Genomic DNA, 23,612 nt, shown 5'->3' with positions numbered 1-23,612 from the left:
AGATCTGATCTTGGCCTCAAGTCCACTTTCCTGCCCGCTCACCATAACCCTTGACTCCCCTGTAGCTCAAATATCTGTCTATCTCTGCCTTGAATATATTCAATGACTCCACCTCCACAGCTTTCTGGGTTAGAGAATTCCAAAGATTCATGACCCTCTGAGAGAAGAAATTCCTCCTCCATTTTAAATGGGCGACCCCTATTCTAAAACTATGCCCCCTAGTTCTAGATTCCCCCACGAGGGGAAACATCCTCCCTGCATCAACCCTATCAAGCCCCCTCAGAATCTTTTATGTTTCAATAAGATCACCTCTCATTCTTCTAAACTCCAATGAGTATAGGCTCAACCTTTCTAAATAAGACAACCCCTTCATCTCAGGAATCAACCTAGTGAACCTTCTCTGAACTGCCTCCAATGCGAGTATATTCCTCCTTAAATAAGGAGACCAAAACTGCATGCATTGCTCCAGGTGTGGTCTCACCAGCGCCCTGTACAGTTGTAGCAAGACTTCCCTACTTTTAAACTCCATTTCCCCTTGCAGTAACGGCCAACATTCCATTTGCCTTCCTAATTACTTGCTGTACCTGCATGCTACCTTTTTGTGTTTCATGTACGAGGACCCCCAGATCCCTCTAATGCAGCATTTTGTAGTCTCTCTCCATTTAAATAATAATTAGCATTTTTATTCTTCCTACCAAAGTGAATAACCTCACATTTTCCCATATTATACTCCATCTGCCAAATTTTTGCCCACTCACTTAACCTATCTATATCCCTTTGCAGACTCTGTGTCCTCCTCACAACTTGCTTTCCCACCTATCTTTGTATCATCAGTAAATTTGGCTACAGTACACTCGATCCCTTCATCAAAGTCATTAATATAGATTGTAAATAGTTGAGGCCCCAACATTGATCCCCGTAGCACCCCACTAGTTACAGTTTGCCAATCTAAAAATGACCCATTTATCCCGACTCTCTGTTTTCTATTAGTTAGCCAATCCTCTATCCATATTACTCCCAACCCCATGAGCTCTTATCTTGTGCAGTAACCTTTTATGTGGCACCTTATCGAATGCCTTCTGGAAATCCAAATACACTACATCTACTGGTTCCCCTTTATCCACCCTGCTCGTTACGTCCTCAAAGAGCTCTAGTAAATTTGTCAAACATGATTTCCCTTTCATATAATCAAGCAGAAGCAACATGGTTTATTATGATTTTCTAAATGTCCTGCTATTACTTGCTTAATAATGGATTCCAGCGTTTTCCCAATGATAGATGTTAGACTAACTGGCCTATAGTTTCCTGCTTTCTGCCTCCCCCCTTTCTTGAATAGGGGCATTACATTTGCAGTTTTCCAATCCGCTGGGACTTCGAGTCCAGGGAATTTTGGAAGATTACAACCAATGCATCCACTATCTCTGCAGCTACTTCTTTTAAGACCCTAGGATGCAGGCCATCAGGTCCAGGGGACTTGTCAGCCTTTAGTCCCATTAGTTTGCCTAGTACTTTTTCTCTAGTGATAGCCATAGTTTTACGTTCCTCCCTCCCTATAGCCCCTTGACTATCAATTATTATTGGGATGCTTTTAATGTCTTCTAGCCTGAAGACCGATACAAAATATTTGTTCAAAGTCTCTGCCATTTTCCTGTTTCCCATTATTAATTCCCCAGTCTTACCCTCTAAGGGACCAACGTTTACTTTAGCTACTCTCTTCCTTTTTATGTACCTGTAGAAGCTCTATGTTTTAATATATTTTGCTAGTTTACTTTCATAATCTATCTTCTCCCTCTTTATTCATCCTTTGCTGGTTTCTAAAAATTTCCCAATCCTCTGGCCTACCACTAATCTTCACAACATTGTATGCCTTTTCCTTCAATTTGATACCATCCTTAACTTCCTTAGTTAGCCATGGATTGTTCATCCTTCTCGTAGAGTCTTTCTTTCTCACTGGAATAAACCTTTGCTGAGAGTTATGAAATATCTCCTTAAATGTCTGCCGTCTTACCCTTTAATCTATTTTCCCAGTCTACTTTAGCCAACTCTGTCTTCATGCCTTTGTAATTGCCTTTATTTAAGTTTAGGACACTAGTTTCAGACCCAAGTTTCTCACCCTCAAACTGAATTTGAAATTCAATCATGCTCTGATCACTCTTCCCTAGAGGATCCTTTACTGAGATCATTAATTAATCCTGTCTCATTACAGATTAACAGATCTAAAATAGCCTGCTCCCTGGTTGGTTCCACAACGTATTGTTCTAAGAAACCATCCTGAATACATTCTATGAACTTGTCCTCAAGGCTACCTTTGCCAATTTGATTTGTCCAATCTATATGAAGATTAAAATCACCCATGATTATTGCAGTACCTTACAAGCCCCTATTATTTCTTGATTTATACTCTGTTCTACAGTGTAGCTACTGTTAGGGGGCCTATAGACTACTCCCACCGGTGACTTCTTTCCCTTACTATTTCTTATCTCCACCCAAACTGATTCTACATCTTGATCTTCTGAGCCAATATCATTTCTCACCACTGCACTGATCTCATCCTTTATTAACAGAGCTACCCCACCTTCTTTTCCTTTCTGCCTATCCTTCCAAAATGTCAAATACCCCTGAATATTCAGTTCCCAGCCTTGGTCACCTTGCAACCACGCCTCTGTAATGGCTATCAGATCATACACATTTATTTCTATTTGTGCCATCAACTCATCTATCTTGTTATGAATGCTGCATGCATGCATCAAAATAAAGAGCCTTTAATTTTGTCCTTTTACCATTTTTCCCTATGGTGTGGAGATGCCGGAATTGGACTGGGGTGGAAAAATGTAAGAAGTCACACAACACCAGGTTATAGTCCAACAGCTTTATTTGAAATCACAAGCTTTCGGAGCGCTGCTCCTTCTTCAGGTGAAGAAGGAGCAGCGCTCCGAAAGCTTGTGATTTCAAATAAAGCTGTTGGACTATAACCTGGTGTTGTGTGACTTCTTACATTTTTCCCTACTCTGACTCTATTTGCTGGTACACTCTTATGTTCGTACGCTTTGTCTCTTCCAGTCACACTCTGGTTATCATTACCCCTATCGCTACACTGCCTTCTACTTTCTCTTTGACTTTCTAAATTCCCCATCACCTGAACCCTCTGCCCCCCCCCCCCCCCCCCCCCCCCCACTATTTAGTTTAAAACTCTATCGATTTGCCAGGACACTGGGCCCAGCATGGTTCAAGTGAAGCCCGTCCCAACAGAACAGCTCCCTCTTTCCCCAGTACTGGTGCCAGTGCCCCATGAATCGAAACCCATTTCTCCCACACCAATCTTTGAGCCACGCATTGAACTCTCTGATCTTATTTACCCTATGCCAATTTGCCCGTGGCTCAGGTAGTAATCCAGAGATTATTACCTTTGTGGTTCTGCTTTTTAATTTGGCCCCTAGCTGCTCATACTCCCTCAGCAGAACCTCTTTCTTAGTCCTACCTATGTCATAGCTACCTACGTGGACCACGACAACTGGATCTTTCTCCTCCCACTCCAAGTTCCTGTCCAGCCCCGAGGAGATGTCCTTAACCCTGGCACCGGGAAGGCAACACAGCCTTCGGGAATCATGCTCTCACCGAATCTCCCGCTCTGTACGCCCACCGAATCTCCCACTCTGTACGCTCACCGAATCTCCGCTCCCCGCCCGAGCTCCCCGGCCCGCTCGAGTTCCCCCTAAGATAAGGTGCCCGGGATTAAGTTACCTTTAATTGCAGTGTATTGTATGCCAAAGATCATGTTGGATGCCCACTATGCTTTGCTTTTTTTTTTATACTTATAGGCTAAAACACTTTAGTCAGATTTATTTACAGTTTATAGAATCATAAAATAGTATAGCACAGAAGGAGACCATTCAGCTCATCGAGTCTGCGCCAGCTCTTTCGAAGAGCAAATCAGTTAGCCCCACTCTTTCCCCATATCCCAGCAATTTTTTTCTCCTTCAAGTATTTATCCAATTCCCTTTTGAAGGCTACTATTGAATCTATATCCACGACCCTATCGGGCACTGCAATCCACATCCTAACCAGTCGTTGCGTAAAAAAGTTTTTCCTCATGTTGCCTCTGGTTCTTTTGCCAATCACCTTAAACCTGTGCCCTCTGGTTATCGACCCTTCAGCCATTGGAAACAGTTTCTCTTTATTTACTCTATCTAAACCCTTCATGATTTTAAACACCTGTGTTTACTTAATACACAGAAGCAGTAAGACAACAAGATACTTAATCAGTATAATACTAGCATTCCTCCTATGCCTGTCACATTGCTCACGTTTAGTCAGAGGAAACGGTGGTGTTTTTAGTTATGTTTGTGGTAACTGGCTAGGAGAGGTTACAGCACTATTTCTGGAACAAGCAAGAATAGCAGCCATTACCACTGTAGCATTACCCATTGATTTCAGTGGATTTAAAAATAAATCTCCTGTGGTTTTGCTTGCTGTTAATCAAAGGAAATGGGATGGAATTTCCTGTGGGGGCTTAATTAAGAAGTAACACCCAAATTTTCTGTCGTGCTCATTAACATACGGCAGAATGCAAAACAAGTGGAAATCAATAGAGGCCTAAAGAAAATGTGAACTCTCACCATATATTCAGTTTTAAGTATGAAAATAAAGTTTTAAGTTATCTATCATTCATGCACATTAGGCTTAGCATGTTTAAGAATTGTTTCTTTTAGCTGTTTGTTGTAAGAGGCTGAAATATGTTACAGTGCCACCTGTGGAGCAAGTAAGAATAATAGTTCTTGTAATAATATTTTTAGAAGGAATAGTGTTATCTGGTGAATGAACTAAGAATAGCAGGTATTACCATTACAACGCTGGCCAATGATTTCAATGGATTATTTTATGTTCCACTTTTCATTTTGGATGCTTTTTTAATGCTAGTAGAAACTGCTGGTGGGACATATCCTAAATATATAAGATTTCACACTAATAATTGTGCAATCATTTCGTATTTATTGTGAACGGTCATTGCTGTTTAACTTTGATCCTGATTCCTGTTGGGAATTACTGCAAAACTGAAAGGAAAACTGACATAAGTCAAATCCAACTGAATTGATTGGCAGGTGCCTATATAATTGGAACATTTCTCGTATGTTTCTCTTTTTCTCACCCCAGAGACAAGGTTGTACTTGGTTGGTTCTTCACTGAATGGCTTTGGTACTCGTTACAGTGATGCAGACCTGTGCCTGGTGTTGAAAGAGGAGCCGGTATGTTTTTTTTTAATGTTTTAATTTTAGCTTGACTTTTTGCCAATTATATCTAGCCACTTGCTATATTGAAAGGCTAAATTTTTATACTCTTGTAGATGAATCAAAGGAATGAAGCATGTCACGTACTCAGTTTAGTCCAACAACTTTTCTACAGACTATGTAAGTTACTCTTTGAAGTTATTATGCTCTTAGTGTTGTAGTGTATAGAACATGTCAACATTTAAAAATGGGTTCGTTAGGGAGGATAAAGGGATATGGGGAACAGGGTGGACACTTGGGATTAGGACGATTACTTGAGTGGCTGATAAACACCAAAACAGACTGCTTGGGCTGGATGGCCTGTTTCCGTGTTGTAATTTCGATGTAAAGTCATTCTAATTGGACAATTATTTTTTGTACCAGGGTTGTGTTTCTTTAGATAAAGAAGGCAATACCTGGCATTTCACTGGAATATGCAGTATGAATTTGTACCAATAATTTCCTTGTGTAATGTTTTTCTCTTTGCTTAGTTAGTTGGGGTGGGGAAGAGAGAAAATACTTGTAGGGAGGGAAAATTGGCACAGCACCCTTGCTCACCTCTTAACCACTGATATTATAGGGCAGGACCTGGCCCAAATGCTGGTCACCTTCTTCCCTCTCCTCCCACATTGCCCACCAGAGAATGTGTGGATGATGTGCAGGACCCCAAAAAGGCACCAGCTCTGGAAGTTGCTTGTGGAAAGTGCAACTAGACAGTAATTATAAGTATCCTCTGAAGATAAATTCATTTTTTTTTTTCAGCTTACATTGACAGACCTCAACTGATCCGAGCAAAAGTGCCAATAGTAAAATTCAGGGATAAAGTCAGGTAGGTGATTGAATTATTTATGCTGAGAACCATTCTATTCAAGTTACTTGAAAAAGACAGTTTTTTAATAAAATGAATCTACTTAATCTGCAGGGACTATTGTTAAGAATTGTTTTTTGTTTTGTTTTCTCGCTGTTGAGAATGTAATTGAAATTGCTTGTTTTTTGAAATACTGCTTTTGTTCAATTGGCTGTCTTATACTCCTGGATGAAATGCTTTAATTATTAGTTAATCACTAATTTTGATAACTGAAATCTGGAAGTAGACTCAAATTTTGCAAAACATTAGAAGAAAGACTGATTATATTGGACTGAAGCTACCTCTAGGCTAGAATCTAATTATAAATCTAATGTATTGATTTAAGCCAAACCTTTTTGCAACTACAGTCTTCAAAATCAATATTGAACCTGTGTGACCAAATGCATTCCAAGGAAACTAATTAAACACTCTTGGGTTCATACCTGCACTCATCAAAGTAGAACAGTATTTGGTTTTTTTTTTAATGGATCTATTACAGCATTGCTGATAAATCTTTGCTCATTCTTTCAACCGCCACCTAAAATAAATACTCCCATCATCCATGGGAAAACACCAAAGAACATTTTCCCTTATGAGCTTTGCTGTTTTTTTCCCTCCATACCCACCCTATATAAAGCTTTTCTGTTTCTCCTATTGTTGGTATCAATTGTAACTGAGAACCATATATAATGGAAATTCTTTAAAGTCATTGGGATAGAAATTGAGGCATGCCCATCTTTGGCAGAGAGGGTACCAGTACATTCACACAACCGGCTTCCAGCTTGAAAAATTACTTTCTAGTTCCCATTTTAATTATCAGGTCCTGTATCCATTGAACCTTCTAGCACAGCAGGAGGCCGTTTTACCCATTGTGGTTGTGCTGTAGCAATCAAAAACTAATCTTTCTGCTCTGCTTTCTACTGATATCCCTATATCTTCCTCTGCTTCAAACATTTATTCATTTTTCCTTTCGATAAATATAATTGTCACAATCTCGATCACTCCCTCTGGCAAAGCTTTTCATTCTCTAATAACTCTCCATGCCATGACTCCTTACCATCACCTTATCAAAGCTTTCTGAAAATCCACGTATATCTGTTGTATTTAAAATTTAAACACAACCTCCTTTCCCTGCACTGATGCTGACTGTAGTATTTTAACAAGTTATGCTCTTCCAAATGTTTACCAATAGATCTCTCAAAATAACTTCAGATTTCCTGAGAGATTTTTAGATTTTAGGGGAATCAAGGGATATGGGGATAGTGCAGGAAAGTGGAGTTGAGGTCGAAGATCAGCCATGATATTGAATGGCGGAGCAGACTCGAAGGGCCTTACGGCCTACTCCTGCTCCTAATTCTTATGTTCCTGTAAAACTGATGATCAAAACTATTGAGTAATAAGTTTATATTCCTTGAGTCTTTTAAAAAATATACCTCCATGGAGTTCCTTAAACTCCATTCCAATCCTCAGGAATCTCGTGAATCTAGCACATTTCAAAAATAAAATTAATTTGTATGAGTTTAATTGTTAACTTTTTTGCATTTTCAGTGGTGTGGAATTTGACTTGAATGTAAACAATGTTGTGGGAATAAGAAACACATTCCTGCTGAGGAGCTATGCATATAGTAAGTACTCTACCTGTCGCCATCCTGCTGTTCAGACATCAAACCTTCATTAGGTTATGTGAAGTGTGCCATAAAACATGCTGGCCTGGAATTTGGGGTCAGCGGCGAAGCGTCTGTGCTCACCACTGACCTCGAAGAAAGCTGCTCCCAAAGATCTAGCTATGTCTGTACGTGAATTTGAGCTCTCCTGACCTTTGTTTGAATCTGGCGCCAAATCAAGTGTCTTAATCCTAAGCGTCCAGCAACAGTGATGTCATCAAGCTGGCTAAGTAGCCAATCACATTGAAGAATTCTCACAGATAGCAAACCAGGAAGTAAAATACACATTCTAATTTACTTGTTACTGTATTAATTTTACAGAGAGCAAAATAAAGTTTGGGACATACACATGATTTAAGGTAGAAGCTCAAATATCATAAACCAACTTTAAAAAAATTATATTAGAAACTTATAATTCTTAATCATAATGGAAAAATTTGACATTCTCCACACAAAATTAGCTTTTCAGCAGTCAGTATGCTATTGAAAACCAAGTTACACCTCTTTCAACAAGGCTTAAAGTTTATGGGGTTTTTTAACAGCGATATTTCATCGTAAAAGGGAAAGTTTTCATCCTTGTATGTTATTTCAACTAATTGCTGGCTCTAGGGAGTTCCACAACGCAACCTGTGGTGGAGCAGGGAATGACTGATTGCAACTTCAGGATTTCCATGTTTATCTGCGCATGCGCTAAATCCTGAAGTTGTGGTCAGTTTCAGAGGGGTAAAGACGATGAACGCTGACAGTTTCGCCGTCATTGCTCCCACAAATCTAGGCCGCTGGATTTTCTTTTTAGTATCCTTGATATTCTTACAATATCCAGCAAAATTAACAGCTAAACTACTGTCCTTCCCTAAGTTTAAAATGTTAATAAAGCCACTGGGATTAAAATTGGAAGCTTCAGTTAAATCTATGTAAAGTGTTTTGCATAATCAGTTTGGTGCTTTGAAAGCTGTCTGTACATGCTGATGAGACTTTTTAAGCTGCATCAACTTGACCTGCTATTCATAGGATTTCATTAAATTTAACAGTTTTAGATTGTTTTCTGTAAGGCTGGCTTAAACAAGGGAAGGTTGTGGGATGTGATGCCTATAGCAATAGTCCATTACTTGTGGGTGGTTTTCTTTATTCGTTCATGGGATGTTGGTGACGCTGGCAAGGCCAGCATTTATTGCCCATCCCGAGTTGCCCTTGAGAAGGTGGTGGTGAGCCGCCGCCTTGAACCACTGCAGTCTGTGTAGCGAAGGTACTCCCACAGTGCTGTTAGGGAGGAAGTTCCAGGATTTTGACCCAGTGGCGATGAGGAAACGGCGATATACTTCCAAGTCAGGATGATGTGTGACTTGGAGGGGAACTTGGAGGTGGTGGTGTTCCCATGAGACTGCTGCCCATTTCCTTCTAGGTGGTAGAGGTCGCGGGTTTGGGAGGTGCTGCCGAAGAAGCCTTGGCGAGTTGCTGCAGTGCATCTTGTAGATGGTGCACACTGCAGCCACAGTATACTGGTGGTCGAGGGAGTGAATGTTTAAGGTGGTGGATGAGGTGCCAATCAAACGGGCTGCTTTGTCTTGGATGGTGTCGAGCTTCTTGAGTGTTGTTGGAGCTGCACTCATCCAGGCAAGTGGAGAGTATTCCATCACACTCCTGACTTGTGCCTTGTAGATGGTGGAAAGTCAGGAGGTGAGACACTCGCTGCAGAACACCCAGCCTCTGACCTGCTCTTGTTGCCACAGTATTTACGTGGCTGGTCCAGTTAAGTCTCTAGTCAATGGTGACCCCCCCCCAGGATATTGATGGTGGGGGATTCGGCGATGGTAATGCCGTTGAATGTCAAGGGGCGGTGGTTAGATGCTCGCTTGTTGGAGGTAGCCATTGCCTGGCACTTGTGTGGCGCGAATGTTACCTGCCACTTATCAGCCCAAGCCTGAATGTCATCCAGATCTTGCTGCATGCGGGCATGGACTACTTCATTATCTGAGGAGTTGCGAATGGCACTGAACACTGCAGTCATCAGCGAACTGATCTGATCTTATGATGGAGGGAAGGTCATTGATAAAGCAGCTGAAGATGGTTGGGCCTAGGATACTGCCCTGAGGAACTCCTGCATCAATGTCCTGGGGCTGTGATGATTGACCTCCAACCACCACAACCATCTTCCTTTGTGCTAGGAATGACTCCAGCCCGTGGAGAGTCCCCCGCCCCCTCCGATTCCCAATGACTTCAGTTTTACTAGGGCTTCTTGATGCCACACTTGGTCAAATGCTTCCTTGATGTCAAGGGCAGTCACTCTCCCTTCACCTCTGGAATTCAGCTCTTTTGTCCATTTTTGGACCAAGGCTGTAATGAGGTGTGGAGCCGAGTGGTCTTGGTGGAACCCAAACTGGGCATCAGTGAGCAGGTTCTTGGTGAGTAAGTGCTGCTTGATAGCTCTGTCGACGACGCCTTCCATCACTTTGCTGATGATTGAGAGTAGACTGATGGGGTGGTAATTGGCCGGCTTGGATTTAAAAACATAAGAAATAGGAGCAGGAGTAGGCCATTCAGCCCTTTGAGCCTGCTCCGCCATTCAGTGAGATCATGGCTGATCTTCTGCCTCAACTTCATTCACCGGCCCTATCGCCATATCCCTTGATGCCCTTACTTATCAGAAATCTATCAACTTCTGTTTTGAATATTCCCAATAACTGAGCCTCCACAGCCCTCTGGGGTAGAGAATTCCAAAGATTCACCACCCTCTGTGTGAAGAAATGTCTTCTCATCTCAGTCCTGAATGGCCTACCCTTTATCTTGAGGCTGTGGCCCCTGGTTCTAGACTCCCCAGCCAAGGGAAACATTCTCCCAGCATCCATCCTATCAAGCCCTGTAATAATTTTATATGCTTCAATGAGATCCCCTCTCATTCTTCTGAATTCAAGAGAATACAGGCCTAGTTTTCTCAATCTCTTCTCATACGACAGTCCCGCCATCCCAGGAATCAATCTCGTGAGCCTTCGTTGCACTCCCTCGATGGCAAATATATCCTTCCTTAGGTAAGGAGACCAAAATTGTACACAGTACTCCAGGTGTGGTCTCACCAAGGCCCTATATAATTGGAGTAAGACTTCTTGAGGGGTGGGCTCTGATGAGGATGTCAGGAGGCTACAGTGCGATTTGGACAGGTTGGGGGAATGGGCGGATACGTGGCAGATGCACTATAATGTGGATAAATGCGAGGTTATCCACTTTGGGGGTAAAAACAGGAGGGTGGATTATTATCTAAATGGCAATAGATTGGGAGATGGGGAAGTGCAGAGGGACCTGGGTGTTCTTGTGCACCAGTCACTGAAGGAGAGCATGCAGGTGCAACAGGCGATTAAGAAGGCAAATGGTATGTTGGCCTTCATATCAAGGGGGTTCGAGTATAGGAATAGGGATACCTTACTACAGCTGTACAAGGTGCTGGTGAGACCGCATCTGGAGTATTGTGTACAGTTTTGGTCGCCCCATCTGCGGAAGGATGTTCTTGCCATGGAAAGAGTGCAGCGGCGATTCACCAGGCTGATACCTGGAATGGCGGGAATGACCTACGAGGAGAGATTGAATAGTTTGGGCTTGTACTCACTGGAGTTTAGAAGATTGAGAGGGGATCTCATCGAAACATATAAAATTATGGCAGGCCTGGACAGGCTGAATTCAGAGAGAATGTTTCCAATGGCAGGGGAGCACAGAACCAGGGGCCACAGTCTAAAAATAGCGGGCAAATCATTTAAAACAGAGATGAGGAAGAATTTCTTCACTCAAAGAGTGGTGAGCCTGTGGAATTCCCTGCCACAGAGGGCTGTGAAGGCTAATTCAATAAATATTTTCAAGAGAGAATTGGATATATTTCTGAAGGCTAAGGGGATTAAGGGTTACGGAGAAAAGGCGGGGACGGGGTACTGAACTGGTAAGATCAGCTATGATCTCAGACGAAGATCAGCCATGATCTCATTGAATGGCGGAGCAGGCTCGAAGGGCCGAATGGCCTACTCCTGTTCCTATCTCTATGTTTCTTTACTCCTGTACTCAAATCCTCTTGTAATGAAGGCCAACATACCATTTGCCTTCCTAATGGCTTGCTGCACCTGCACATTCACTTTCAGTGACTCATGTACAAGGACACCCAGGTCTCTTTGAGCATCTGTATTCCCCAATCTTTCACCATTTAGGAAATACTCTGCCTTTCTGTTTTTTCTACCAAAGTGGATAACTTCACATTTATCCACATTATACTCCATCTGCCATATTCTAGCCCACTCACTGAGCCTGTCGAGATCCCCTTGAAGCCTCTTCACATCCTCTTCGCAACTGACACTGCCACCTAGCTTTGTATCATCAGCAAATTTGGCAATGTTACATTTAGTCCCCTCATCCAAATCATTGATATAGATTGTGAATAGCTAGGGTCCAAGCACCGATCCTTGCGGTACCCCACTAGTCACAGCCTGCCATCCTGAAAAAGACCCGTTTATCCCTGCTCTTTGTTTTCTGTTAACCAATTCTCAATCCATGCTAGTATATTACCCTCAATTCCATGTGCCCTAATTTTGTTCACCAACCTCTTGTGTGGGACTTTATCGAAGGCCTTCTGAAAATCCAGATACATCACATCTACCGGTTCCCCTTTGTCTACTCCACTAGTTACATCCTCAAAGAACTCCAATAGGTTTGTCAAACAGGATTTCCCTTTCATAAATCCATGTCGACTCTGCCCAATCTTACTATTAGTTTCTAAGTGCCCAGTTATTGCATCCTTTATAATTCCAGCATTTTCCCAACTACTGATGTGAGGCTAACCGGTCTGTAGTTCCCTGTTTTCTCGCTTCCCTCCTTTCTTAAATAGCGGGGTTACATTTGCTATCCTCCAATCTGCAGGAACCGTTTCAGAATCTATAGAATTTTGGAAGATGACAACCAATGCATCCACTATCCCAATGGCCATCTCTTTCAAAACCCTAGGATGTAGGTCATCCGGTCCTTGGGATTTGTCAACTTTTAGTCCCATTAATTTTGCTAGTACTGTTTTTTTATTGATAATTTCTTTAAGTTCCTCATTCTCGTCGCACCCTTGGTTTTCTCCTATTTCTGGGAGGTTTTTTGTGACTTCCTCCGTGAAGACAGAAACAAAGTATTTAATTTCTCTGCCATTTCCTCATTCCCCATTATAAATTCTCCCATCTCTGACTGTAAAGGACCTACATTTACTTTCTCCAAACTTTTCCTTTTCACATACCTATAGAAGCTTTTACAGTCTGTTTTTATATTTTTCGCTAGTTTGTGCTCATATTCCATTTTCCCTTACTTTATCAATTTCTTGGTCCCCCTTTGCTGATTTCTAAAAAGATCCCAATCCTCAGGCTGACCGCTTTTTCCTGGCAACTTTATAAGCTTCCTCCTTTGACTTAATACTAGCTTTAATTTATTTTGTTAGCCATGGTTGGATCACTTTTCCTTTTGGGTTTTTATGCCCTAGAGGAATATATGTTTGTTGCAAATTATGCATTATTTCCTTGAATGTTAGCCATTGTATGTCCCCCTTCATACCTTTTAGTGTAGTCTCCCAATCCACCATGACCAGCTTGTCCCTCATACCCTTGTAGTTTCCTCTGTTTAGATTGAAGACCTTAGTTTCAGATTGGACTACATCACTCTCAAACTTAATATAAAATTCAATCATATTATGGTCACTTGTCCCTAAAGGCCCCCTTTACCACAAGATTATTGATTAGCCCTTTCTCATTACACAGTACCAGATCCAGAATAGCCTGTTCCCTGGTTGGTTCCTCCACATACTGATCCAGGAAACCACCTCGCATGCATTCCAAGAATTCGTCCTCCACACCATTTGTCCTGCTTTTTGTTGACAAGACATACCTGGGCAGTTTCCCACATTGTCGGATAGATGCCAGTGTTGTGGCTGTACTGAAACAGCTTGGCTAGATGTGCGGCTAGTTCTGGAGCACAAGTCTTCAGCACAACAGCCGGGAAGTTGTCAGGACCCATAGCCTTTGCTGTATCCAGTGTGCTCAGCTGTTTCTTGTTATCGTGTGGAGTGAATCGAATTGGCTGAAGACTGGCTTCTGTGGTGGTGGGGACTTCAGGAGGTGGCCGATATGGATCATCCACTCAGCACTTCTGGCTGAAGATGGTTGCAAATGCTTCAGCTTTGTCTTTTGCACTCATGTGCTGAGCTCCACCAATTCATGGAGCCTGGATGTGGCAAGACTGCAGATCTTTGACTTGATCTGTTGATTGTGGGATCGCTTAGCTCTGTCTATAGCATGCTGTTTCTGCTTTTTAGCATGCATGTAGTCCTATGTTGCAGCTGCCTCAGGTTGGCAGTGCATTTTTAGGTACGCCTGGTGCTGCTCCTGGCATGCTCTTCTACACTCCTTATTGGCTTGATGGTAATGGTAGAGTGAGCGATATGCCGGGCCATGAGTTTACAGATTGTGGTGGAATACAATTCTGCTGCTGCTGATGGCCCACAGCACCTCATGGATGCCCAGTTTTGAGCTGCTAGATCTGTTCTGAATCTATCCCATTTAGCACGATGGGGGGTGTTCTCAGTGTGAAGACGGGACTTAGTCTCCACAAAGACTATGCGGTGGTCACTGCTACCAATGCTGTCATGGAGGGTGAGGTCAAGTAGGTTTTTCAATCGTGCTGGTTCTCTTACCACCTGTCACAGGCCCAGACTGGCAGCTATGTCCTTCAGGACTCAGTCAGTAGTGGTGCTACCGAGTCACTCTTAGTGATGGACATTGAAGTCCCCCACCCAGAGTATATTCTGTGCCCTTGCTACTCTCCGTGCTTCTTCCAAGTGGTGTTCAACTTGGAGGAGTGCTGATTCATCAGCTGAGGGAGGGTGGTAATCAGCAGGAGGTTTCCTTGCCCATGAGACTTTATGGGGTCCGGAGTCAATGTTGAGGATTCCCAGGGCCACTCCTTCCCGACTGTATACCACTGTGCCACCACCTCTGGTGGGTCTGTCCTGTTGGTGGGACAGGACATACCCAGGGATGGTGATGGAGGCGTCTGGGACATTGGCTGAAAGGTATGATTCTGTGAGTATGACTATGTCAGGCTGTTGATTGACTCGCCTGTGGGACAGCTCTCCCAATTTTGGCACAAGTCTCCAGATGTTAGTGAGGAGAACTTTGCAGGGTCGACTGGGCTGGGTGTACCATTGTTGTGTCCGTAGCCGGTGCCGAGGTCGATGCCGGGTGGCCCGTTCAGTTTTATTCCTATTGTTTTTCGTAGCGGTTTTTTGCAACTGAGTGGCTTGCTAGGCCATTTCAGAGGGCAGTTAAGAGTCAACCACATTGCTGTGGCTCTGGAGCCACATATAGGCCAGACCAGGTAAGGACAGCAGATTTCCTTCTCTAAAGGACATTAGTGAACCAGATGGGTTTTTACAACAATCCAATAGTTTCATGGTCACCATTACTGATACTAGCATTTTTTCAGATTTATTTAATCCAGATTTATTTAATTTACTGAATTTAAATTCCCCGGCTGCCATGGTGGGATTTGAACTCTGGATTATTAGTCCAGTAACATAACCACTGTGTTACCATTCCCGATATGTTGTAATGTTGGTTTCTCCTTCTTTTCTCCCTCAAACTTTGGATGCAGTGGTTCTCTACATTGGAAGACAGCAAAGATGGAGTACTTGTAACTAACTGCCTTATATAACCAGGATCATAGACACAGAAGCGTACATGACAACTGAATGCGTCAGCTTGTTAGTGTTTCATAATTTAAAATCAGCTTGTTTCACTGCGATTGGAGATGGTCATAGTAACCAATCAGAAATTAGTTTCTCCCACTATTGGCTGCGCAAGAACTTGAAGCAGATTTTTGTTAAGATGAGAGTGATATCTGGGAGACACCGTTGTTGGGTGTGTGTGTTTTTGTCGCTAAAGAAGCATTTGACCATGTTCCACACTGAAGGCTATTGGTCAAATTCAAGACAGATCCCGAGAATGGATTAGAAACTGGCTGAACAAGTAGAAAACAATGAGTACTCGTTAGAGGAGTTATGGTGGGGGTGGTTGGAGTACTGAGGGGAGTGTCCCTGGGTTTAGTATTTGAACCAGTACAGTTGTTCATTTAGATAAATGACTTGGACTAAAAAAAAACTCAATGCAGTGGTTACATTTATTGATGATTTTAAAAAAACCTGAAGGACAGTGGAATTTGAGGAAGCAGTTCAGAACTTACAAAATGAGTTGCACAAAATAAGTACGTGGGCAGAACACTGAAGAAATTTTAATGCAGGTAAGTGTAAAATACCGCTCATAGGAAGGAAAAATGGATGGCACACATACTTCATGCATGGTGTTGAAATAGCTGAGGATGAAGCTGAAAGATACTTAGGTGTCTTAGTAAATTCAACACTAAACATGTCTATCCATCCAATGTAGAGCAACAATCATTAAAGCCAACAGGATGTTGAACTACATTGACCCGAAACGTTGACTCTATTTTCTCTCCACGGATGTTGCCTGGCCTGCTGAGTTTTTCCAGCATTTTCTGTTAGCCAAAACATAGTTAAGCTTATGAAATTTTATTTTAAATTAAATTGGAAGAGTAGGACAAGGGGATAGGTTTGATCTAGTAAAAGGCAAATTTAGGACTAATAATTTTAAAAGAATGACACTTAACTACAATGTGATGTGGACCGTTCGTCTCCTTGTGCGCGAGTGCCGCAGCCAGATAAATTTGGAAGCTGTATTCCATAACCAGGGAGAGTGCCCATACCACCTCTATTAGTTATCAACTATGAAAATGAGGAGTGACCATAATGGACTGTAATATAATGGACTGCATACCCCAGAGTGGAAGCATTGTCATGTCTACCCAAGAGCACAACATTTAGCTCATGGTACCTGTTCCTATTAAATTATGTTTGTGTGCACTAATTTTTTTAATGAATGATTTCCAGTGCAAGAATATAAATCTCTTGAACAGGATCCATAGAACAATCTAGGCTAAAAATTACTGCTGATAATAGTACAGACACTTAACATGTTCATACATCTCCCTGTTTATTTTAATGCAATAACCTGTTCATTTTAAATGGGTTAACTCCTCTGTTAAAATAGTGGACGGAGGAATGTCAATACAACATTTTAAGCATTCATTCACTATTAACTGGTGGTGATGATCTTTAGCCTCAAGTATTTAAGATTTTAAAAACCGAAAATAGTTGTAATGTACATCTATGAGGAAAATCTGGTTAATGTTTGGGTGATCCTTATCTCTCCTGAAGCTGCATAAAAAACATACATAGTCCAGGTATCCTTCTGTCTGCCCCAGGTTAACATGGGGTCCACAGCATGGGCTAATGTGATAGTGAGTGAGTTTTGTTTTGTGAATTTAGAATGCACTTTCAGTTGGAATTATTGTGCGCATGTTGTAAAAATGATTCAGTTGGTTTGATGTCTCTGGGTTTAAATTCCCAATGGAAGGAGCTGGACCCTGTTAAATGTATTGAAGTTTTAATTTTTTTAAATTGTAAACCCTTCTAGAATACATTACTTTTGGTTTGCAAGATAGAATTGCAGTAGATTCCAAAACGCACCAAATAAAATATCCAGTCCTCTGGAAAATAAATGTTGTACTCTGCTCATATCTTCTTTCAGTAATTTCTAAATCCACCACTACAAACCGCACTTTGTGTACCCAAGGCGTTTTCTTCGGCAGTAAAAGTGATTGATTGTTGAGTATACCTTGCTGATTAAATTATGACAAGCCCATGTCTTGATGCAATTCAAGTCTTAACTCCTTGTATTCATGTGTTCACGGTTGCTTTTGAGCTGTCAGCTTTTTTGAAATTGGTCAGGTTATTCTTCAATAGTGGCATGTATGCAAAAGCCACATTTATATTGTGGAAGAAATTTGGGTAGGAAGACCATTTACAGCCATTACAAGTTAGGCTTGCAAGTATAAGTCCAGACAATATTCTGACCTTCGACAAAAAAATCTCTTGCTACTGGTTGTGTTGCTTACAGGGAGTTGATTACGGTGTGCTTTCCAAAACACTCTGCTATTCGTAAGTTGTAAACTGATGGTACATAATGCTGCATTAGTAAATACAGAATGCCTGAAATACGCAGCAGGTTAGGTAGCAATCTGTGGAAAGAAAAGATGGGTTGGCCTACCTGCATTTTCTGTTTTTGTTTCAGAATTCTAGCATTTACAGTTTTTTGCCTTTTTATTTGACTTATGCTTGTTTAATTTCCACTAGTACAAAAAATTCTGTGAGCTGTTCAAGTTTCCCATGAGTAGGAATGAATACTGTGTTCTATTCATGTCACTTGAAACAACTTTTTACATTTTATTTGTATTGATTACATTTTAATGAGGACTTGGCGCCATCTTTGACATTTATGTCACCATCATAGTTATCCCTAAAATGTTTAAAAAAAAATTAAAAAAAATATTGGGCTTTTACATATTTGTTCATAGTCATTCTAGCCTTTGTGTTGACAGTGGCTTTTAGGACTCTGATACAATACATGTAGTTTTCTCTGGTATGGATCGTGCATCATTAAAAGTAGCAAATTTAGTGTATAAGGACTGGTTGCACACTGAAATATGCTGCACAAATATAACCCAGGTGTAAGGTGTGTCAAGGGCCAGTGCTCAATTCCAAAGTGCAGTTATGTGGAGTGGCTCAGCTCCACTCACACCATTGAAATAGATTGAGTTATTTAGTTTGGTAATTCCCGCATTAATTGTTTCATTAACTGTCGGTCACAATGCAGTGAGTAAATGGTGTGTAACAGGAAGATTCTAATTATATTCACAGCTAAAGGGACTTGTCTCCAAATTCAATTCATTCACTGATTCCTGTAAATGGGGAATCCATACTGAAATAATAGAGCACTGTGACCTGTGAACTGGCAAAATGTATTGAGACTGAAAGTGTTCTCTTAGAAGCCTCCTGTTTTGGATTGAGTCCACTGTAAAATGAAAATTATAGTGCTTATATATTTCCAATTAAAGGACCAGTTGGATATAAAACCTGGTGTCTGGTTGCCAGTATACACTTGGAATTCGATATTCTGAATTGGCCCTGGCTGGGAGAACAATCGTTTTGGTTTCATGACTGGAAGCTGGTGTAGAATAAAGATGGCAGGATTCACAGCCACATCCTTTCTATTCTGGCTGCTGTTTGTTTACTTGGGCATATTCTAAGAATTTTTTTAAAAAAGGTAATGTCCTGTAGAGAGCCAACAGTAATTCCATTCAGTCTTCTCTCATTGATTCACATGTGGAGCCCTGGCTTTGCTAAATTGGTTTGCATGATGAGACACACCTGGTATGTAATTTAAAAATGAAATACTAACAATTGAAATACTAATAACTTGGCTGGGCTCTCATCCCTGATTCAGAAGGTTGTGAATTCAAACCCCTCTCCAGGAGCACATGATCTAGGCTGACGTTAGTGTAGTATTGAGGGAATGTTGCATTATCGGTGAGACATTAAACTGAAGCCCCGTCCATCTGCTGAGGCAGATGTGAAAAAAACCATGACAATTCTTTAAGTGTGTTGGCTTGGTTCAGTTAGTAGCAATCGTGCCTCTGAGTCAGAGGTTGTGGGCGCATAATCTAGGCAATACTCCCATCAGACATGCAGTCCTTCAGATAAGACATTAAACCTATTCTAGTAATTTAGGTGGATGTTATATGTATCATGCCACTATTTGGGGAAAAAAGTAAGGGGTTCTAGTATCCTAACCAACATCATTACAAGAAAATGCATCTTATTGCTGTTGTGGGATCTTGCTGCGTGCAAAATAGCTGCTGCACGTACACTTCAAAAAAAATTAATTGTACGCAAAGCACTTTCAAATGTTTGAGCGATATGATAAGGCACTACATAAGAGCTTTACTTCAGCTGTATTTACATGCTATGTAAATAGAAGTTGAGTGCTTGGCGCTCCATGAGGATATTATGGGTTTTGGTACAGATCTGCTTGTTGGTTTTGGATTGGTTTAGCAAAGAGCTGACACAGATGTGATTGTCCGAATCGCTTCCTTCTGCGCTGTAAACTTCTATGGTTGTAACCTTTCTTCAGAACCGCCTGTGTATGAGCAGTTTTTTTTTGTTTCAGTTATCTGGTATTTGCAATTTTTTATTAACGTTGCCCACTAGAGGTCAGTGTTGTTCCCTTGAAAGAATTTTAGTGGCAGATAATAACAGTCACTTATCTTCCATTTTCCCCTTCTAAATGAGTATGCTTTTGTCTCATCTTGGATAACTAAAAATGTAACCATCTAATACTAATGTTTTTCAAAGCATTCTGTACTGTTGGTCTTTTGACTTGTCTATGAAATCCCATTCAAAATAAACAGCAACAATGTCACCAAAGATGATAACCTTCCGAATGGGTCAGCTTGCTGCTGATGCAATTTCAGTTCAATGACTATGGACACAAAGCATCACTGCAGCTGTGGGGGTTTAACTCTATATACATACCTTTTACTCCTGAGTGATTCCATATTGATTTAAAACTCTAGGGGCGTGAAATTGGGCTGCTTTGCGCCTGCCGTTAGCGCCTCCATGGGGCGCAAATGGGTTTCGCCCAGGCGTGGCAATATTGGCGCCCTGCGCTAAATTGTGCCGAGTTTTTGCGGCAGCGCTAAGAGTTAGCGCCCCACTCGGCCGCGCCCGGCGATGATGATGTCCTCGCTGTGCGCAGCACCCCGTTAGCGGCCCGGATGCAAAATTCGGCCACTCCCCCCTCGCTTACCGCCTGGCCCTAACAACGCCAGCATCAGCTGTCGCTTTGCAGTCGGGAGTCAGCTCCGCGCACGCTATTTAAAGGTGCCATCTTGGGGAAACTCTCTTGTCGGCCATAACTCTGCTGAGACATTGTCAGACAAGCTGCTGAACATATCCAATTCCACATCGCTGAATCGAGTAGCCCTCTCCTTCTCCCTTGCAGCAGCCATGGCACAAAGTTGTCTCAGTCGCTGAGAGCTCGCACTCAAGTGCAGCAATGCTGATCAGCTGCAGCTTGAAATTACCTCCCCTTTAAGAGCTGGAATAAGCTCGAGTTGAAGGCTGATTGCTGAACGCAAGTCAGCTAAAATTGGGTAGCGCTCTGGTAATAGCGCTCCTGCAGCGCTTCACTGAGACCATTAGCGCCTCATTTACAGCCCCGCTTCACTCCTGGGGCCAAAACGCCCAATTTTGCAACATTTTTCAGTGGATTTTGCCAGGCGCTCATTTTTCAAAAAGTTCAAAGTTAGCGCCCGTGAATTTTGCGCCCTAGGTCTTCACACATTCTGTTTGACTTACTCACTGATGGTGTAGATAATGTACTGGGTTAAAAATATATTCTGAGTATTCTGATTGTAGTCAAGAGCTTCAACTGTTTGTTTGCATTGTTATTTTGTAAATTAGTTCCTCTTAAATTTTCCTTCCTTTTAATTAATGATGCATTGGATAATTAACTGGAATATAAACCTTTCCAAACAGTTCATCTACTCGGGGAATTTGATAAAGTTTTTACAGCACAAAAATGGGCCATTCGGCCCAACAGGTCCATTCATTTGGATGCATTTATTGATTCATTAAAATGCAAATTATGCAGATTTCTTTCAGAAAATAGCATTTTAGGATACAGTATATGAGTAATTTGCGACAGGACGTGGTAAGTGTAGAATGCTTGTGAGCAACTGGTGACTTTGGACCTATGCATCCCAAAGCGCTCTACCCTGGTGTTTTTCTTGCATCATGTCTGGGTCTGTTGTAGACTAATTGACATGAGGTGGATTTCTATGATTAATCACAGCTCCATTATCATTGTATTATACGACTACCAGGATGGTGGAAAGTGAACTCGATGGACCTTCATCTTTCGTCGTCTAGCAATTCTTAAGTTCCTATGTAGGATTAACAAAAAAGACCGTTATATGATATCTGCATGTGCAGAGAAATTAAAATCAATTATGTAGATTACTTGTCATCAACTGTTTAAAAATCCCATTGTTCTAGTAAATTTTTCTGAAGTAGATATTTTGTTTCCATGCAGCTGAAAGTCGTGTTCGTCCTCTCGTGCTGGTGGTGAAAAAGTGGGCACGTTACCATGGAATAAATGATGCTAGTCGTGGCACATTGAGTAGTTACTCTTTGGTACTGATGGTGTTGCACTATCTACAAAGTAAGTGTTTCTGTGGATTTATATAATTTTATAAGCCTTTTTTAAAGGCCCTTCCTGAAGCAATACATCTGTGTGTGTTTGTGTCTATCTCCTTGGAATTTTCCTAGTCAGTCCTAATTGACATTGAGAAAATATGATGGAGATTTTTCAATCTTTGAAACTAAAACTTTACGCGTGACTCTTTATCCGTAGGCTGACTTCATGGAATTTCCTCCGGTCGGCTATATTTGTTTATTTCATTTTATGCAGGGGAACTCCCAACTTAAATCGGGTCTAATGCTGGGAGCTGAGCAGAGGGGTGACGTAGAAATTGCTGCTAACATTGGATGAGGTGGGGGGGGGGTGGGGGGAAACTGAATAGGGATGCAACCACCCAAAGTGTAGGTTAGGCTCAGTTTGTAGCAGCTTTGCATAGAAGTTACAACACTGAATTCGGCCCAACCAGTCAGTGTCCGTGTTTATCCTCCATGTGAGCAAATAGTTCCAATCACATTTACCCACCTTATTCCCACTTGCCTCCGACTCCGATTTTGTGGGTTCAAGATGCAGTTCAGGGATCGAAAGCAATAATCTAGGCTTACAGTTCAGTACGCTAGAGGGAGTGCTGCATTGTTGCAGGTGCAATCTTTCAGAAGAGATGTTGAATTGCCTGTTCCAATGGTTTGATCGTTAAAGATCACGTGACCCTTTTTGAAACCAGCCAAGGTGTTTTCCCAGTTTCCTGGCCAACATATTCCCCTCTATCAGGCTCTCCACCTCTCTCTTTGTGGGACTTTGCTTTGTGCTGCTAACAGTAACAGCACTTCAAAACAAAAAGTAATTAATTGGTTATGAAGCACCTTGAGATCTTCTGTGGGTGTAAGGTGCTAGATAAATTCCTTCTCCCTTGTATCTGAGAAAAAAGGACTGCACTGGTGAAGTTTTTTTTGTTGCAATATTCCAAAGATGGTCTTAAACTGGGGTGGGGGGGAAGGGGTGAAAATATCTTTATAAAGTTTTCATGTGGGAAACATTAGCTGCTGAAAACCAGTGGCAAACAAATATGTGGAGGTAGAAAATCTGGTCAAGTGATGGAGTGCTACAGCACCTAAATTCCCTCTGGCTAGAAAATTGCACGGGCTCTGTATAAGGTGGGTCGCTGGAGGATTTCTGTTTTTAGAACTTGCCGAGCACAACGCTCCAGCATAGCTGGAAAGAGCTGGCAGTCAGGTTCAACACTGTTCACCACCCACAAAAGCTGGGACCATACACAGAAGAAGATGGTACACCGAAAGGAAATGACTAACATAAGCCGACCCAACTATACCACTTAACAACAGAAAATGCTGGAAAAACTCAGCAGGTCAGGCAACATCCGTGGAGAGAAATTTGAGTTGACGTTTCGGGTTGGACCCTTCTTCAAAACTGGAAAGAAAAGAAACTAGATCGGAGGCAGGGCTGCGATCGGACAAAAGAATAAAAGAAACAAAAGAAGTAAAAGAGATTAGAAACTAGACGAGATGGTAATAGGCTGGGATTAGGTGTAAAGTGTACTGGCAGGGCAAAAGATAGCTGCCAGGTGTGAGAGAGAAACAAAAGGAAAGGGGGGGGCGGGGAAAAGGAGTGGAACAATTACAAGAGAAAATGAAATGGGGGCCGA

The 23,612-nt window shown here is 41.8% G+C and overlaps 1 protein-coding gene across 5 annotated transcripts in view; it reads left to right on the top strand.

Annotated features, from left to right (window-relative positions):
- The window catches only part of tent2 (terminal nucleotidyltransferase 2), a 90,530-nt gene that overhangs the window by 27,074 nt on the left and 39,844 nt on the right, over positions 1-23,612 (top strand). For all 5 annotated transcript variants that reach the window (XR_015077596.1, XR_015077601.1, XR_015077600.1 and 2 more), the window contains exons 6-10: positions 5,152-5,243; positions 5,342-5,405; positions 6,027-6,093; positions 7,660-7,736; positions 21,845-21,973. Coding sequence is in view for 2 of the 5 variants with exons in the window: in XM_085982141.1 (XP_085838267.1) it covers positions 5,152-5,243; positions 5,342-5,405; positions 6,027-6,093; positions 7,660-7,736; positions 21,845-21,973 (429 nt within the window). In the remaining 3 variants the exon portion in view is untranslated. The remainder of the gene's footprint in view (positions 1-5,151; positions 5,244-5,341; positions 5,406-6,026; positions 6,094-7,659; positions 7,737-21,844; positions 21,974-23,612) is intronic.

The sequence above is a fragment of the Somniosus microcephalus genome, chromosome 1 (genome assembly GCF_052327205.1).
Source record: "Somniosus microcephalus isolate GS21.2 chromosome 1, FLI_Smic_1.0, whole genome shotgun sequence".
NCBI lineage: Eukaryota > Metazoa > Chordata > Chondrichthyes > Squaliformes > Somniosidae > Somniosus > Somniosus microcephalus.
Note: the sequence above shows the minus strand (reverse complement) of the source record. Positions and strands in the feature narration are given on the sequence as shown.